The following is an 18,742-nucleotide window of genomic DNA, read 5'->3' on the forward strand; positions in this document are numbered from 1 at the left end:
TGTGCTTGCAGAGATCCCCACAGAACCTGGGATGGTTACTCTACTGGGATGGTTCCGGGGGCATGGGGTCAAACGTCAGCACGGCAGCAACAACCTGCTGCTGTTTGTCAATGTTCATATAACTGAGAGCAAAAACTCACAAGAAAAAAAAAACAAACCAAAGATTCTAAAATATTAGGAAAACAAGACTTTCCCATCGTTGTGACTATTCACAGAGTAATTCAGGTAACTACTCAAAATTTGTAAGGTAGAGGTAGTGCGTACTTACAATCCTAGAACTTGGGAGGCTGAAGCAGTAAAGTCTCAAGTTCAGGACCAGTGTTGGGTATACAGTGAGATCTTGTCTCAAAACAAACAAAAAAGTTTTACTCTAGAAGTATGACTTTGGCAACAAAACCAGAACTCCCAACAGAATACAACTTACATCAAAGCTGTATCACTGAGACGACTTTATCAAATAGGAAATGCACTTGCCCAACACAAGAGAGGAAAAGGTACCATCCCCTACCTTTGTGGTACAGCCTGAGGCTGCTGGAATGCCAGCAGATGTAGTGCTTGTCATCAAAGCCCTCATACTTTGTCACGCAGAAGAATGAGCCGCTAGTGAACTCTAGCCAGAATTCACCATGCTTATTTTCCATCAGATCTCCATTATCTTGCTAAAAAAACAACCGGGGGGTGGGGGTCGGGGGGACACAAGTCACTTTTTTTTTCTTTTGGTCAAATTCTAGTCCTGGAGATAGAACCTAAAACACACAGCAGCTGCCCACAGAAGGAGGCTCTCAGTCACTGAGCTTCAGGCTGCAACAGCCATCATTTAACTGAGAAAGAATGTGCTTTGGGATGCTCTCTCTGAATCTAACTCAGGAAAACCGTCCCAACACACAAAGCAGTCTGATTCTTGAGCCACTCAATACAGTGGGCCAAAACACTGAACAATGTGTGTGCTATGTAAGTCCTCTGTGACAAACACCTGTGCTTCACCCTCTTTTAAGATGGGACAGAAAACAGTTCCAATGACTGCCCTCGCTGGCAGAACTGGCAGGTGTGTTCTTACATCCAGCCATAGAGCAGCAGAGAAAGCTCCCAAAGTGGCTGCGTTCTCTGGCATCCTGGACAGTGCTCCCCATCCCCCACACTAACACAACTCTGCCCCACTTCATACCTTTACATCAGTGAACACTGCCACTAGTCCATGATTGATACTCAGAAGCACTGAGAGGAAGCTCTGAGAGTTCTTGTTCTGAGAGTCCAACTTTTTTTTCCTACGGGAACGATAGTTGGGATCAACAGCAGAAAAATACTGCAAAGTCTCTTCTTCAGATCCACTGTCTTCATCTATGCAGGGAAAAGACCTACTATTACAGGTTCTGACAGCTAAGCACGACAGCAGCTTACAGTGATCACAACAGCACTCTGCATTCTCACACAGGACAGAACCTCGAGGGAGAGGGGCCTCCAAGTGAATTTCAAACATGTACATGGTCATGCCAAAGATTACACACTTGAGCAAAGTTCTTGTCAGAATAGACACGGATATGGAGAAAGTCATAGAAATTTCCAAAGAAAGTACAGCGTACAAATAGAAAACAAATCCGAGACTTATAAATTAGGTGTTTATACCACAACCAGTGTAAAATACATTACCATAGTGAACTGCAGATTTAAAGGGACTGAAGCTATCTTTGCTGAAGGTGTTTATCAGCTGACTGGCCACCGAGAGTCCGATGCCATAGGAAACATTTTCAAGTGTCTCCACTGGTGAAGGAGCTGTTGGCTCCCAGAGCAGCAAGTCATTAAAGATCCTGGAGACACAAAGTACGAAATGAATGGGAAACTTGTAAGTGAAGACAGACGGAAGATCCCCTTTCGAGGATCCTGTGCGAGATAAGATTTCAAACAGGAATGGAAAAGAAGCCTGCGAAGGTGCTTTTAAACAGCAGGTACGCGCTTCGGTGGGAAAGCGAGACCAGAGAAAGGAATCTGAGACTGGACCCTAACTAGACACTCACCTAGTGTCAGCTAACTAAAGAGAAAAGCTCACAGTCAAGTGTAATGGAGCATGCCTTCAAACCTAAGAGACAGAAGCAGTCTCAGGCCAGCAAGTTCCATACCAACCAGGGCTGCACAGTGAGACCTTCTCTTTAAAAAAACAAAAAAACCAAAAAAAAAAAAAACCAAAAAAACAACAACGACAACAACAAGCCACTCCCAAATGACAGTAGGAAGACTGCTCAGGCGCTTGACAGCTTTTACTTGGCAAGCTGCCATAGGGACACTCTTAACAGTCCCTGTCCACCAGTCCCAAGGGACAGACAGGAGAGCTACTACCCCAATTTACCCATGAAGAAGCCACCACTTAAAGCTTAAGTGATCTCCCCAAAGTCACACTGTCATGCAGAAGAAAAGCTGGTGTTCAAGATTACACTCAGCTCCCAAAGACACACAAAGACAAACATATACAAACACACACATACAAATACAAACACACATAAACCCAAACATACACACACACTCTAAATCTAAATAAAATAAATGAATAAATAGTTTAAAAACAAAACAAAAACCTAACTTAACGTGATACCATTTTCTTTCTATATGCCAATGGCCTGGTATGTGAAATCTTGTCCTGACTATTGCACTAAAGTGTACCTGGTACCCTAAGACTTACGACCACGGATCAGTGGGAAGACCTGGAGACCCTAAGACTTAGCACCAGGGATACCTGGCACCAAACAAATCCATTGCAGAAGCAATGGTCTCTGAAGACAAGGGGAAGGAGAACTTGTTACAGCTGGAAACGGTCAGACTAAGGAAGCACTGCCTCACCTCGCTCCTGAGGTTGCCCAAGAGTTTACTACAGGCCTGATGCTGAGGTGATGTAATCCTCCAAGTGGCCCTGCTGGGTGAGCCTCAGGACCATCTCCATTTGTACAAACTGGGGTGACAGAGGCTATGAGAAGTATCCTCACTTATCAGAGTCTGTGACTCGAAATTCCATTTCACCATATTTCCTAGGTAGATGAGTTGGAGTATTTAAATACAATAAATTAAATTTTTTGTTACAAAAAAACCATGAGACAGCCGGGTGGTGGTGGCGCATGCCTTTAATCCCAGCACTTGGGAGGCAAAGGCAGGTGGATTTCTGAGTTCAAGGCTAGCCTGGTCTACAGAGTGAGTTCCAGGACAGCCAGGACTACACAGAGAAACCCTGTCTTGAAAAACCAAAAAAAAAAAACCCTGAGAAACCTAGCCAGTGCCTGTTGGTCTGCTACTCAAATCTCCAAATGCTCTTCACCCCATTGAAAAATAGCACTTCTCAGCAGCCCGCTGACACAGCCAACAGGCAGCCTACAGGCTGTGAAGTAAGCATTTCACACACCCGCAACACAGGAGAACATACATACAGAGAAAACAATTATCAATCAATCTTGGAGTTACAAACTAGTACAAACAATTTATGAATTATTCTTGTTGTGGCTGTTTGGGAGGTGTTGGCTCTTTCTGACACAGATTGGGACACTCAGCTCCACAGACAACATCAACAGCATGAAAAACTATCAGAGCAAGAGTCTGTAAGCTGGAGAGCTGGCCGTCCCGGGCAGCTCACACTCGCCTGTTATAGAGCTTCTCATAGAAGCTTCTGCTGGGCAGTGTCAGGTGGATGTTGGGAAGCAGAAGCTCCAGCACGTAGTGCGAGTTGCTGATGGCTTTATCCTGAAACTCTGTCATCTCCACTGGGTCTCCCGGCATCACCATCTAAAATACAACAGTCTAATGTGAGAAAGCACATCAAAGAAGCAACCTACGTTTAAAACAGTAGCAGCATTTTTTAAAATTACTATAAAATTTACTATGCGAGCAAATAAAACATAACCTTTAACTAGGGAGACTATACATCAAGAAAATTAGATACCAAGAGTTACAAAGTATAAAAACACACAGATTATTTTTGTTGTTGCTATTGCTGTTTGGGAGTTCTTGTTGCTGGTAATGTTCGTTGTTTATACAAGAGGCTCTTGTAATGTCTTCCAATCTGGTCTCAAACTCACAATCCTTCTGCCTCTACCTCCCAAGTGTCAGGATTATAGTGGTCTTTCAAAAATAAAGAACTAGCCAAGTGTAGTGCACAAGCTGTAATCACACAACTCAGAAATGGAAGCAAGAGGGTCACAAGTTCAAAACTAACCTGAGACACAAAGAGAAAGGGAGGGAAGGATGGGGCGGAGGGGAAGCAGGAAAGCACTCTCCATGGCTGACTGGGCTAAGCACCCCGCAGCACTCGCCATGCTTCTCTTTACCTGCTCATTCTCAAACAGGACTCTACGAGAGGAAAAGGGAGACGGGGCTGGCCGCCTCAGGTCGCAGACATCTTTCAGGGAATGAGCCCCTCCTTCATCCTCCTCTTGGTAGTGACCATCATTTTCTTCCTCTTCCTCAGCTGCTATTCTCTCCAAAATGGAATGCATGGCTGGTGGATTTATTTTCAGTACCATTCTGATCGCAAAGATAATTTGATAAATCAAGATGCAAGTATACACGACAACAGGTTTCCTTTCTCCAGGTTTACACGGTGAGCACTGATTAACTGTCAATCTGACATAGCCCGTCCCTCCTGTAACCCACTTACAGACAGGCAGACTTCACGGCATGTGCAGTAAACAAAGGAAGGCCACTAGCAGTGGATTCTTGCCAACTCAAAAGCTGACTTTTTGAAAGTTCCATTACACCCCTACATTTGCTCACCGTGGCCAGTCAAAGTCATCTGAGGATGCTGTGTCTCCATCTACTCCACCAGACACATGGAAGAACTTGACAGACGGCCCTCCCTTCTCCTCCTGGAATGACCCTACAGAACCAAGATGGTGTTACTGCAATGTGCTTCTCAGATGCTGAAGATCACATCATTCATAGCTCTGCAGTCACTCAGCGGTCCCTACTTTAATGTAGCCTGTGCTAGGCATGATATGTGTATGACTAGGCCAGTTTTCATTCAAATAAAATACCACTATTTCATGTATAAGACACATAACTATAGTAAACATGTCCAGTCACTACCAAGTACTGGTAACGATTTCCTTGTGTATATTTGAGGAATCAGGTAACTTCTTTCTCACCATTGTATTTGTTTGAGGCAGGAGCATACACTTTGTTTGACTAAGCTGGCAGGCAGCAAGCCCCTGGGACTACCTTCTAGTGGCTTTCGGGCACAGAGACCATGCTCAGCTTGTTACACAGGTATTGGTATCTGAACTTGGGTCTTCAGGTGTTACAGCAAGTTCTCTTAACCACGGAGCCATCTCTCTAGCCCCAGTCATTTCTTCACAGAAGAAAAGCTTAGAGATACATACAGCTCAGAGGTAGAGTGACTGTCCAGCATGTAAGACCCTGAATTCAGTCTCTAGTGTGGCAGAGAAAAAAGAAAGGCTGATGCAGCTAACTAAGAAGAAAACATAAAGACACAAACACACTTTGGTGTGGAATTTGTATATGCATGCTAACTGCCACACTGGCTTCTCCCTGCCCTTCAGAACCTTCCTCTAAAACAGAAAGCTATAAGGGATGGCAGAATGCAAGTAAACATCTGCTTCTCAATGTCGCTGACAAATGTCCATTTAAGTATCAACAAAAACCTGTCAAACTCAGACATCAGAACAGACCAGGGAAACTCTGGCTGCTGAGAGGTGTGAGGGGAGCTGGTGACAGAGGAAGAAGCGAAACGGGCAGAGTTTTCATACAGTCTGCTCACTAACCTGCAGGGATGAGAATGGAGCAGATCTGTGTCATATTTTACCATGATGTCCCCAGAAGGGAGTTAGTGTGGTGACCGAGAACTCAGGAGTCAGATTTGCCCTTGCCACTGGGAGCTAGGGAGACCCAAAGGAAAGGACAGCATGTGTGTGACCTGCATGTGCAGAACCGGGAGAGAGTGGCGCTCAGGCTGCCCATTCCCTATTGCACACGGTAAGTGGTACGCAATGATAGAACAAGCTAGCACACTCATTCCTACAGAAGATAAGAGTGTCACCAAAGCAAACCAATCATTGCACGTTGTTTTTTTTTTTTTTTAAATTCTCCACCTAATTCTGGGAGGAGACGACTGCTCTAGTCTCTAACTGTGCTCCCAGTTTTCCCATTTGAGGTACTGCGAGGAGCAGTGTTCTACATGTAGTCTGTTCTGTGAACACACACTGAACAGGGGTGTTCGGTCTTACCAGATAGCTCTCGAAAAGTCAGTTCCAGTTTAGTCTGTTCTGGGGTGGATCCTCCCACAAACTCTGTCTTGGACTCCAGATCTGTGAATTCTAAATGAAGGGTCTCCTTCTGAAGTGACTTCTTAAACCAGGGTCCTCTTTCCTGGTCTGATCGAAGATCGGGAATAGGGAAGCGAACAGACAGGTGCAGAGCTGGGGTGGCAACCTGGACTGACACCCGGCGGTTCGCAGGACTGTGCGTGTCATCTAGGAACACTTCCGTGAAAGCCTTGTGCTGAAACAGGACAACGAGGCGTGCTCAGGATTTCAGTGAGCACCGTCGCTGCTCCCCGAGTGACACAGCACCCACAAACAACCACAGCTTACCATGGACAACAGGAACAGGTACAAACTTGCCTGCTAACAAATCCACTAAGTTAAATGTAAAATATCTTATGCCCATATGGACTTGACACCTGTCAATAATAAAACTGATAGCCTATGGCTTAGGCAGGAAATAGGTGGGGCATACAGGAGGCAGAAAGAATTCTGGGAGAGTGGCAGGTGAGGAAGATTCACCCAGGAAGATATGACAAGATGGACACATGGTCCCCGAGCACAGGTAACCAGCCAGGAGGCAGAATGTAGATTAGAATATGTGGGTTACTTTAAATTATAATCTAGTCAGAGAGGAATGCCGTTATATGGCCAGCATATTAGTAAATATATTTTGAGTCTGAGTCTTATTTCCGGGAGTATGAGATTGGAAGGAAGAACCAGACCTAAGATCTACAGTTAAAAATCACTATTATACAAAATGGTCAAAAGTATCCATTCAAACAAAAGTTGATTTCTAATTTTCCATAAAATGTGCCCCCCTCACAAAGCTCCCTGTCATGGCAGCCTGGCACGGGCTACCCTGTGGTGTCCTCTTGTATGGCACTGTGCTGTGCTCCCGTTGACTCCTCCACAGCCCTCCCTCTTCTCCCTTGCTTCTCTGAAGTTAGAAACCAGGAGTTTTCATATATCTATTCTATCTCTCCCCTGGTTGGCTTTCTAACATAAACTCCACCCACTCTCAAATCTCAAATCAAAACTAAGAAAATCCAAAAAAAAAAAAAAAAAGCCGGGCGGTGGTGGCACACGTCTTTAATCCCAGCACTTGGGAAGCAGAGGCAGGCGGATTTCTGATTTCAAGGCTAGCCTGGTCTACAGAGTGAGTTCCAGGACAGCCCGGGCTATACAGAGAAACCCTGTCTCAAAAAAACAAAACAAAACAAAAACAAAAAAAAAAAACCTAAGAAAATCCAGGGGATGATATGGCCATCCCAACCCTCCCAAGATTGACAGTAACTATAGAGAGAGACTGGCCTTCAACTTAAAAGAACTATCAACAGGAAGCCATGAAAACTAAGGAATGCTGCTTCAGCACCAGGAATGAAGGGCAAAGCTGCCTCAGCCCCAGAGCAGCCGTGATTGCGGGCACACGATGCTGCACTGACCTCTGCCTACGAAAGCCATCTGTCAGCCTGGGTCCTACAGGCTAACGCTCCAACCACCGAGACCCCGGCGCACTGCTTCAAGTCCACACCACACACCAGACCCCAGCAAGAGTGATGCAGTGAGACACGATCTCACCCCACATTCTCCAAAACACTCCTGTGCTACCTGGGCTTTCCTTTTTACCTCGTTCACGTTTGTGAAATGAAAATAAAACTTTGTGAGTGTGTTGTAGTATTTTCCAAAATCCAAAGAAAGAAAACTGACCCCACTGTGCTGCATACTGTCAGCTCCTTGTCTAACCATTCCTCTGCATATCAACTTTTCTGTCTAGATTCTGCCTAACAGCAATCTAGGGGAAGCCAGAGTGTCACATGCCTGGAATTTTCCTACTGGAAAGGCTGATGCAGGAGGAACACACGTTTCTGGACAACCTGGGTCAATAATGCGATCCTGTCTCAGAAGACATTCTCCTGCTCACTCAACCCTTCCTGACAGTGCTCTTCACACAGCTGGCACCACACAGCACACCAGCAGAAATGCAACAAGATATCTTTCAGTAGAATGATCAAACTGACCTAGCTGTTATCAGTGCATAGCAGGATAGTGGAGAAAAAGTCGAAAGCTCAAGATCACCATAGGCAGTTGTGGTGCATGCCTTTAATCCCAGCACTCGGGAGGCAGAGACAGGCAGATCTCTCAGTTTGAGGCCAGCCTGGTCTACAGAGTAAGTTCCAGGATAGCCAGGGATACAGAAGAACCCTGTGTTGAGAAATTTAAAAAAATAAAATAAGTTCAACATCATCCTTGACTACATATGAAGTTCTAGGTTAGAAACACATGAGACATTTAAAAATAATTTCTAAGCTAGGTGTGGTGGTGCATGCCTTTAATCCTAGCACTTAGAAGCAGAGGAAGGAGGACCTCTGTGAGTTTGAGGCCAGCCTGGTCTACTGCCTCAAAAAAACTAAAAATAAGAAAAACAATTTTTAAATAAAAATAATTTTAGAATATCTAGCTTTTACTATTATGAATAATATTGCTCTAGTATAGCCTATTTAATGTATTAAGACTTTTTTCATAAATTTCCCCAATAGGCATATTTGCTGAGTCTGGCATGCCCTTTGTAGGGACAGAATGACATGGTTCCTCCCCTGTGACAGGGCCAGCCAGCATGGGGCACCAGGAATGTCAAATGTTGACAGCTGCTGTGGGCTTAAAACTTATGAATATCATAATGTACATATTTTCATGTTCCTCCGTTAATGACTGCATGATGATCCGAGACAGCATGAGTTCAGGAGGCAAAGGTGCAGCTAATGTCTCAGCACAATGGTAAACACTGCAACCTTCAGGACAGCCCTTAAAGCGGTGGAAAAGAACTCTAAAAACATAAGCTTGAAAACACAGAATTTCTTAACTATGCCAAAATATAAGGATGCAGTATGAACTGTGTAAAGGGCTCCACAGATCTAGAGGGACGGAGGCAGCCGCACGGAGCCAGCTTTGTCAGACAGATGCTAAGGAAGGAGTAACAGATTTAGGGAGTGGCTAATGTTGTGGAGTGCTGTGGGACGGTCACGAGGGACCTGGAATCCATAACGAAACTGACAGACCTGGTCTACAGGAGATAGGCTGACAGAAGGCAGACAGCAGTTCTTTCTTAGACTTTCCCTCTAGTAAGAGCTGAGCTATCTCAACTCTGAAGAGTGACCAAAGCTCTTCGAGAACGTTTCCTAACAGGATTTCTGAGCTCTTCTAGAATTTTTTCTAATAAGATCCCAAGAATTACTTAGAGAGCAAGCACAGCCTTTTTAGAATTTTTTCTGGCTTTCTGATTTTAATCGGAAAACCCAAGAATTACTTTCAGAATTTTTCTAACAAGATTTCTGACTTGGTTAGAAAATCCAAGGGTTTTTTTATAGCAGCTTATCTGACTTTGGTCAGAAAACCCATGAGCTAGCCAGGGGGCTTTTGGTAATTTTTACTAGCAGAGTGAGCTGTCTCAACCAGAGAGAGCTGTCTCGAGCAGAAAGCTAGATGTCTCAACCACAGAGTTTTCTAGAATAGCAAAAATGCTGCCTAGAGCAGAGCAGAGCAGAGCACAGAAGAGAACAAGCTGAAAAGTCACCTCAGTCGATGGAGCGACTGCAGAGCCACGAGCTCTCTACAGCGAGCTGTCTAGGGAGCCACCTCAGGCAGAACACAGGACACCGGCTTGGACCCAAGATTTGATTTGAATAGTTTGTCATCATCTCTCACCCCCTCCCCCACCCCCCTCCCAGACACTCCTCTCAGAACCCCCCCTCTGAGCTGAGGCTGGTCCTTGGTACATATTAATTATGCCTAAGGTACAGCTTCCGGCATACTCACCAAGCTAATGTGCTTATTATACGAAGCATACATGTGCGAGGCCATCACCTCCACTGTAGTGAGTTTCTGTGGTTGAAGCAAGGAATTCAGCCTATCCACAATACTGATATCCAGCTCACAACACACCGGGTTTAATTTAATTTGTAATTCTGCCTTTTGAGGAACTGAACTAAGTCTTGCTTGATTACCCTTTAAAAAAAAAAGCACAATATAATTATTAACAAAATGGTAAAACTTGGTTAAAAAAGTGTGACAAAATAAAGGCCAACCAACAATGTGCAGTGGTGCCCACAGAGGTCTCTTACCTGGGGTCCTCTAGTCTCAGAGTGTTTATAGTGAAGCTGAAGACACACGGGAAGGTGGGCATCAGTCCCCTCCTTGGAATGGAACGTTAGAAGCTTGAAGACAAGGATGGAGACGGGCTTCAGTTAGGACATAAGCTGAAATGAGCCATGCAGCTCACAGGAGCTCTCCCAGTGGGTGACAGGCTCGCTGCAGGGACAGCAGCCAACCCTGCTCAAGCAGCCCTCTGCTGTGAGAGCCTCAGCACCTCCCCTGCAGAGTGCAGGCGAGGGCTCACACATTCAGTACCTAAGAAATCACTCTGAAAACAAAATAGAGTAACAGCCCATACCTGTCTGCCCCTCATTTAAATGTTTACTAACTTCACAGAATAACATTAAATGACATAGTTTAAAATTTGTTTCAACAATCCCAAAGATAAAAATAACACTAACACACTTCATGAAGCTGGTACACTTTAAAGAAAAGTATTGTTCACTTGATTCCTTTAAAAAGCAAAACAATTCTAAAAAGCACTCCAAAGAGGGTCCAGCATTTACCTCTGTGTAGTGAGGAGGGACCGAATGACAATCCGTTGGAAACAGACACTCCAAAAACTCCATTTGCCCAATGGACATGTCGGTGCTAAAATGTCGGGAAGCTGACCTCTGTCTCTGCTCGTAGGACACTTTGATGCCGGTACCTATAAATCTATCACAAAGGAAGTATTTAAGGGTCTACACATGCTTCTAAAATTAAGCAACATAGCATAAGCATGCAAATGTTAGCAGTATACAATATTACATATTACTATATGATATTACTATGCTCTAATACTATTCTATAAGAATATAATAATATACACTTTATCTAACAAGTCCAAGCTGTTAGTGACTGTGAGTATTCCTAAGGCCACAAGCTTCCCATTTCCTATTTCCTAACATCTCTCCTAGGGTACGCCTCCTAGGACGCATGTATTGCCCAACAGTGCCCTACTTTTCTCCCCGCTCCAAGCTTACAGTGCAGTGGATAAAATCTCTCAGATCTGGCCAGACACTGTGGCACACACATGCCTTTAATGCCAGCACTTGGGAGGCAGAGGCAGATGGATCTCTACAAGTTTGAGGCCAGTCTAGTACAGACCAAGTTCCAGGCCAGTCAAGGTTACAAGATAAGACCCTGTCTTAAAACAAAATAACTTCTTTTAAAAAATGCAGAACTGTAAAGTGTATGAAATCATTTCTTAAAACAATCTAAAAAATGAAGGCATCCTTCAAGCTGGGCATAGTGTGAACACCTGAAATCCCAGTAGTCTGGAAGTCCATGTGTTTCAGACCAGTGCTTCTGACAGTTGAGATTGTCTCAAAAACCAAGGAACAAAAATCATGCAGTATTTTAAAAACTTAAGTTGATGGGTTCACAGTTTTTGTGTCATATTTTCTACCAGAAGCTGTTTCAAACTCTAACAAAACTGAGGGAAAAATGTTTTTATAATTTTATTAGAAGTGCTACGGTCCTAACCTATATAGAGGTCCTTTGATGGGAGTCAAAAACTACTTCACGTTTGACACTCAAGAAAACTTAGCGACAAAAACCTCAAGCTAGGGCTAAGGGCTCAGCTCAGCTGCAGAGACCAGCCTTGCACAGGAAGCCCTGGTTCAACCCCAGCACTACCTAAAAGCAAGCATGCTGGCTTGCATCTATCACCTCAGGAGGTGGGAGCAAGTGGGCTGGAGCCCAGGGTTGGCTTAGGCTGCCTCAAAATTTGAGGCCACACTAGACTGCATCCTGTCACCAAAACCAAATTGTACGTGTCCAGACATTATACAAAATATCACTCATTTTACTCATTTTATAGATTCCATACATATTAAAATACACAGTACTGGGGCTGGAGAGACAGCTCAGTGATTAAAGCACAGGTTATTCCAAAAGATCCGGGTTCAAACTCCAAACTCCAGTACCTACATGGCAGTTCACAACTGTCTGTACACATACAGCCATAGAAATAAAAAAAGTAAGAGTTTTTCACACACACACACACACACACACACGCACAGCACATGTGCACGCTAACCCTATATTCGCTGGTTCAATCAGCTCATCTGTTAGGTCTCACCTCAGGAAGGCTCATGGCTCTAAGAATCAGCAGAAAATGAAACATGCACACTTGGCCCAGGCTTGGTAACACCACACCTCATGGCCTAGCGCTTCCCAAGCTCTCCCTCATCCATCTCAGCCTCAACACCAGTATCACCTCTGTCACTGCCAGTGCCAAGAAGAACCATTTCCATAGTTTTGACAGTGATGGCAAGGATGAGAGCAAGCTGTGGTCACACAAACCTGGCAAGGACAGGGAGGAGCCACAGACTACCCAGCTCCACCGCTGCACTGCTCTCACTGCGTGAAGGAGACTCTGCGGAACATCTCTGTGCCACTGCAGTGACTGTTAGTCATTAAAAACCAATGCAGAAAGGTAAACAACGCAAAAGTGCATGTTAGGTTCTTTAGGAAGTGTCTTTAGTAATCGTGAGAGTTTACCTAAGGTGATCGTGTGAACAAGCTTCTGCAAAGACTGCTCGGAAAGACTTAAAATCACTCGTCGAAAATATTGCTGGGTCCATTTTTTCTATACAAGAGAAGAAATCGGTGGCCATGCGTGTCAATGGATTGACGTTCAGAGCCGTTTCCGCTGGAGACAAAGGGTCGATGTGAAGCACAGAGACCGAGAAGATGCCGACAGCCAACCTGCAGATAAACTCAGGTCTGGATTCATCCACTGAAGCCGACCTAGAGGGGAGAGCTGAAACACATGAAGCTATATGAGTCAGAATGACAAGATGTTATCTTAACTTTAAGGAGATTAAGCCCAGAGCAGTTAGAGTGACAGTAGACATCTTAAATAGGCCGCTATCCTGCTGCATCTGGCATGCAGGATTCTTGTACCTGAAGTACGAGAGTCCATCTCAGTAAGTAGAAATGTGTGGACACATCTTTTGTACTATAAAACTGTGTGAGGAAAAAAAAATCAAGATTAACCAAACTCTGCACACCAAATTCTCCTTTAAGCTTAGTTAAATTAGTTCAGTTAGATTTTGAAGAATAAGGTTCAAGAGTGCAGAACAGTGGTAAAGCAACTGCCAAGCAGGCTCAAAGTACTAAGTTCAATCCCCAGTTCTGGAAAGGGAAATGCACAATCAAAATTGAGACTTTCTTTTAAACACTATAAAAACAATGAAACAACTCAGCCAGCTAGTGTATAACTTAATGATGGAGCACTGGCTGGGAACCGTCACGTTTCCTTGTCCAATGCACAGACACATGCACTTGTAGTGCACACACAGAAACACACAGACACACAAATACACCTATAAACCTATAAACACACACAGGTACAGATGTGCATATAAGCATATACACACATTCATACACAAAAATATATAAACATGTATGCAAACACACACATGCACAATATGCTTACACATATAAACATGTGTAGGCACACACGTACATACTATGCACACACACACAAATATATACACCATACACATGCAGACACACATGAACGCACATATATCACACAAACACACAGGCATACAAACACACACGCATGTGCACACATATACACACAACACAAATCAGATAGTGAACTGAAAGTTTTAAATTGCAATGATGTGAAACATGTTGTATATTTCCCCCTAATATCTATGTATTTAAATATATAAAAAATATAATGAGAACAAGGCACAGTGGTGCACATCTAGTAACCTAGAACTCAAGAGGTGGAGGAAGAAGGGTCTGGAGTTCAAGTGAGACCAGAGCTAACCAGCCTCAGCTACACGAGACCCTATCTCAAAAGCAAAAAGAGAGTATAATGAATAAGTAACTATTTTAAAATATTTTCAATGAATTGTCCAATTATTCTTTCCTTCCTAAACTTTGTGATTCTCCTAAGCTAAAAGAAAACTTATGAAAGAGACACATAAAATGTGACAGTAGAGTGAAGCTTGCCACATGCAAGGCCCTAGGTACAATTCCCAGGAGCACAGGAAAAAAAGTAGATGAATAATTGATAAATAGGTGATAGGGACAGATACATAGATAGATACATATAAGTAGGTAGGTAGGCAGATAGATAAGCAGACAGACAGACAGACAGATCGATGTTTATTCTGAAGGAAGAGAGAGGAAAATGGTAAAATACATTATTTTAGAGATACTCTACTCCTTTAAAGTTCCAAAGCCTCCAGTGGAAACTAACCAGCTTTTTGTAAGGACGCCGGGTGGACCACGTCAGACTGGAATGCCGGCCCTCTTACTGGCTGTTCTTTGTGGTCGGCAAACTCTCCCCAAGTTGGCTGAAGCTACAAAAGATTGGTTTTTAAATATATGAATAAAGCCTAGGATCTTAGGAGCAGCTTTGTAAGATCAGAAGAAATGAAGTAATACTTTACCACAGTAGCACTTAGCGGCGATCCTGCAGGTGTATTGGTGTATGTACTAGTCAGCGACAGCTCCAGGTCCATGTGTGGTGGGTCCCCAAGGGGTGGAAGAGAGGACAGACTGTGAGACATGTCCATGTCGGCCATGGAGAAGAAAACTTCTTCTTCTGGAGAGAACATACTTTGTCATTGATGACACACTCCCCCAGTGTGCTCTTCCAAGTAGTTTAGTCACACTTACAGAGCCTCCTTCCAGTTATCCGAGACACAGCTGCAGGGCTCTGCTGCAGGAGTGTGTGTGGCGCTTAGCAGCACAGTAAACACACAACTGCACACAATCAGCAAAAGACCCAGCCTCCCACTGAGCGTTTTCTGGGTTAATATGACATGCAGCCGTACAACAAATTTTTAGTTGTCATATAGCAATTGAGAAGTTAAAATTCAGATTTTCATTTTCTTTATTTTTTTTCCCCACTTGGTTTTTCAAGATAGGGTTTCTCTATGTAGCCCTGGCTGTCCTGGAACTCTGTAGACAAGGCTGGCCTTGAACTCAGAAACCCGCCTGCCTCTGCCTCCCAAGTGTTGGGATTAAAGACATGCGCCACCACTGCCCAGCTAAATTCAGATGTTCAAATGGCATCAGCTCACACGGGGCTCTGGGTTTCGTCTCCAGCACCAAATTGTAAGTAATAAAACTGTGTAACTGTACTGCAGTCTCTGGTTTTTCATGCATATAGCTACTTTCCAGATGAGAATGAGGAACCAGAGACATTCAGGACTCCACTGGAAGTGCAGTTCCTTCTCTCTACTGACTATCTGACCCTCACAAAAATCAAGCTCAGTATGTCTACCAGTTCCTTGAGTAGGCTTTAATTTTTTATTTGGTTCAACATTTTACATTTCATCAGATTCTTACTATTTACAGTGTTCATCCAGTCTGAAATTTCTGTCATGTCAAACAGGCTGGGTACCAGTTAGACCAACAGGATGGCAAGGTCAGAAACGCTTGCTCCTTAAGGGTGTCCACTGCACACACTCAAGTGAGCACACACTGATGAGATGACAGTTGTCCCCAAACTATTTATGTGTTGATCTACATTTTACACACTGACTCCCTTAGGGAGATTATCATTGCTTTCAAGACCACCTATACACTTGAAAGTGGTAGCATGGTGCCCACTGCTGTGCAGGTGGGCCAACAGAACAGAATCAGTGTCGTCCCCGCAGGTCTTCTGTTCTCCACTGCAAGTGATTTTTCAAAGAAGCCAAATCAAGTCTAATTCACATAAGGGAAAATGTAGGTCTAGTATTGACTGTCTGAGCTGCTTACCACGGCTAGAAGGTGTACGAGCCGTTTCTGTCTCATAGAAGCTCTTCTCTGAAGACACACCCATAGAGAGGGAATCTTTCCTCAGATAATACCGGTTCAATTCCATCTGAATCCGGTACTCATCCTCCTGCTGCATGGGTCGATTTTTTCTGTCTTTATTAGCGAGCCCTATTTTGCTAGAATTTTCTACAAGTGTATATATAAAAGGAAAGCAAAATTAAATTTGTAGTTAGTTACTTAAGCATTTCTTTCCCAAACCCCACTTATCCAATACCAAATGGCAACTTGACCACACTAGCAGAAAATCACTGTTCTATCAATCAGAAATCTAAACAACAGTTTTAAGCAAATGGACAAGAATCTAAACTCTTAGCTCTAGAAAATATGAGTATCTAAAAATAATGTGTGTGCTACTCACAACAACTACATGGTTTTTTTTTCAGTTATATGAAATATATGAAATATCAAATACAATGTTCCCCAACCAAAGATACAGGTCAAAACAATTTTTAAAATGAATGTGTCACAAATAGTCTAAATGCAAATTCAAACCCATAACACAAAAGGGCTAATCCAATAAAGTCCTCAGAGTATCTACTCACAATACACCTGTAATGTCATATACCCCAAAGTAATACATCTTCACCTCTGTTCTATATTTTCCCTTAAGAGTTTCAAGAATTCCAGGATGTAACGCCAGCAGGGTCACACTTGCCTGGTCCAGCAATAGCTGCTAGCATATCCAGGAGGAGGTGCACCTGCCTCGGTGACAGGAATAGATGAAAGGAGTCTGTCTGTCCATCAACATCCAACTGAAAAACATAACAAGGCTTGAGAATAAACGCCACACACTCATCTTGAGGAACTGGGAGAAGCTAAGGCACTACACTAAGGTAAGTACTGGGAGAAGCTAAGGCACTACTAAGGTAAGTACTACTAAGGCACTACTAAGGTAAGTACTGCCCTTGGTCTCGGGTAGCCTCATCTAACAGTATTGATTCATACAATCTCAATAAAAGGACAGAAAGACCTGCAACTATTGCCGCAGGAGGGAAGATCCTGAGAAACTTCATCTAAGTCCAGCATCACACCATCTATCTCCACGTCTTCTGGGGACCAGAGAACAACGCGAGAATACTGCACTCATCACCATTCAGAACAACCAATTGAGTCAGAGTCGATAAGCCCAGCTCAGCCATGTGGAGACTACACAGCATGCATTGAGGATGCTTAGCGGGCTGCAGCCTGCCTTCCGCACACAGGCTGGAAGGCACAGCTGAAACCCAGACAGAAAGCACTGCTAATGGGCCCTTCCCTTCTTGTTCCCTGCACACACTTTTCCCTTACGTCTGTCTCATTGTGTCTGGTGAGCACCGAGCCATCACCCAGCCCTACTCTCAAGTTATTACTGTTTCTGTATTACAGACAAGGAAACAGTTCCACAGAGCAAAGACCACACTGCTCTTCAGTCAGAGCTGAACTCAGTAGACACAGTGCAAAGGCCCACTCCTTCCACAGCACGGCTGTCCACGGCACCCCTCGTGTTTGCCGACAGCCAGCCCACACCCTTAAGTAAGGCTGGGCACAGTGAGGAGATGTGTTACTGGACAGCTTTGTTCCTTGGATAATATCACACTCTGGTTTGTATTAAAATGGAAAATCGAGTGTTTAATTTCTAATTATCATAGAAATATTTCATTACTGGTACATTCTGAATTTGGAGTTCAAAGAACAAAGTACCCACTGCTTTCATTTGAAAATATAGAACACTGAAAATACTAAGTAAGCATTTTTCGATTCTGTAATGTGGTAACAAATTTCTCTAAACTCAACCCAGGCAGTTCCCTGCTTTTCTACCAATACTTTCCCCAAACATCCACTGGAACTAAATGTGTAAGAAGCAACAGACCCCAGGAGCAACTCTCTCAGAAACCAGAGCACGCGGTACACTCTTGAATGACATCTGAGCACACAGCTCAGAGACTCAGGGTTAAACACTGAGGAGACTGAGGTTCTAATCTGGCGTGCTACCCCATTACGACCATTCTGAGTTACCACTTCCAAGCTCTACGCTGCCCGGTGCTGATCTCCTGAACTCACATTTCCATAGAATAGTCATTTATTTACATTCAACACAATATGCATAAATACTCAAGTAACTGTGTAAAAACATTCATGTACAGACAAGAATAAGAGTGTCGCCAAATACTCAAGACTGGCTGGAACTGGAACACAATGTCACCACACAAAAGTGCTAGTGTTCCTCTGTCCCTTAATATGCAGAATTCTAAAAGCAACACAGAGAATAATTACACAAATCTAAAGGCAGTATACAAAACTTTACATCTGAATAAAAATCAAAGCTTATAAATTTAAAGAACTGTATCTAGCCAAAACACAACCACAAAAGCTTCTTTAAGAAATGGCACAAAAGGGCTGGAGAGATGGCTCAGTGATTAAGAGCACTGATTGCTCTTCCAGAGGTCCTGAGTTCAAATCCCAGCAACCACATGGTGGCTCACAACCATCTGTAATGAGATTTGATGCCCTCTTCTGGTGTGTCTGAAGACAGCTACAGTGTATTCATAAATGAAATAAATAAATCTTTAAAAAAAAAAAAA

General features: G+C 43.6%; 1 protein-coding gene across 2 annotated transcripts in view; it reads right to left on the bottom strand.

Moving 5' to 3' along the window:
* Positions 1-18,742, bottom strand: part of Atg2b (autophagy related 2B) — a 68,375-nt gene that overhangs the window by 30,041 nt on the left and 19,592 nt on the right. The window contains exons 7-21 of one of the 2 annotated variants that reach the window (XM_028764474.1): positions 16,837-16,933; positions 16,122-16,307; positions 14,804-14,958; positions 14,611-14,713; positions 12,891-13,152; positions 10,910-11,060; positions 10,373-10,465; positions 10,068-10,256; positions 6,216-6,489; positions 4,747-4,849; positions 4,302-4,497; positions 3,617-3,759; positions 1,648-1,805; positions 1,166-1,338; positions 509-659 (exon numbers count right to left, since the gene is read on the bottom strand). In XM_028764474.1, the coding sequence (XP_028620307.1) occupies positions 509-659; positions 1,166-1,338; positions 1,648-1,805; positions 3,617-3,759; positions 4,302-4,497; positions 4,747-4,849; positions 6,216-6,489; positions 10,068-10,256; positions 10,373-10,465; positions 10,910-11,060; positions 12,891-13,152; positions 14,611-14,713; positions 14,804-14,958; positions 16,122-16,307; positions 16,837-16,933 (2,434 nt within the window). The remainder of the gene's footprint in view (positions 1-508; positions 660-1,165; positions 1,339-1,647; positions 1,806-3,616; positions 3,760-4,301; positions 4,498-4,746; positions 4,850-6,215; positions 6,490-10,067; positions 10,257-10,372; positions 10,466-10,909; positions 11,061-12,890; positions 13,153-14,610; positions 14,714-14,803; positions 14,959-16,121; positions 16,308-16,836; positions 16,934-18,742) is intronic. The other variant, XM_028764475.1, reaches the window with a different exon arrangement.

The sequence above is a fragment of the Grammomys surdaster genome, unplaced genomic scaffold (assembly GCF_004785775.1).
Source record: "Grammomys surdaster isolate TR1022 unplaced genomic scaffold, NIH_TR_1.0 144, whole genome shotgun sequence".
NCBI lineage: Eukaryota > Metazoa > Chordata > Mammalia > Rodentia > Muridae > Grammomys > Grammomys surdaster.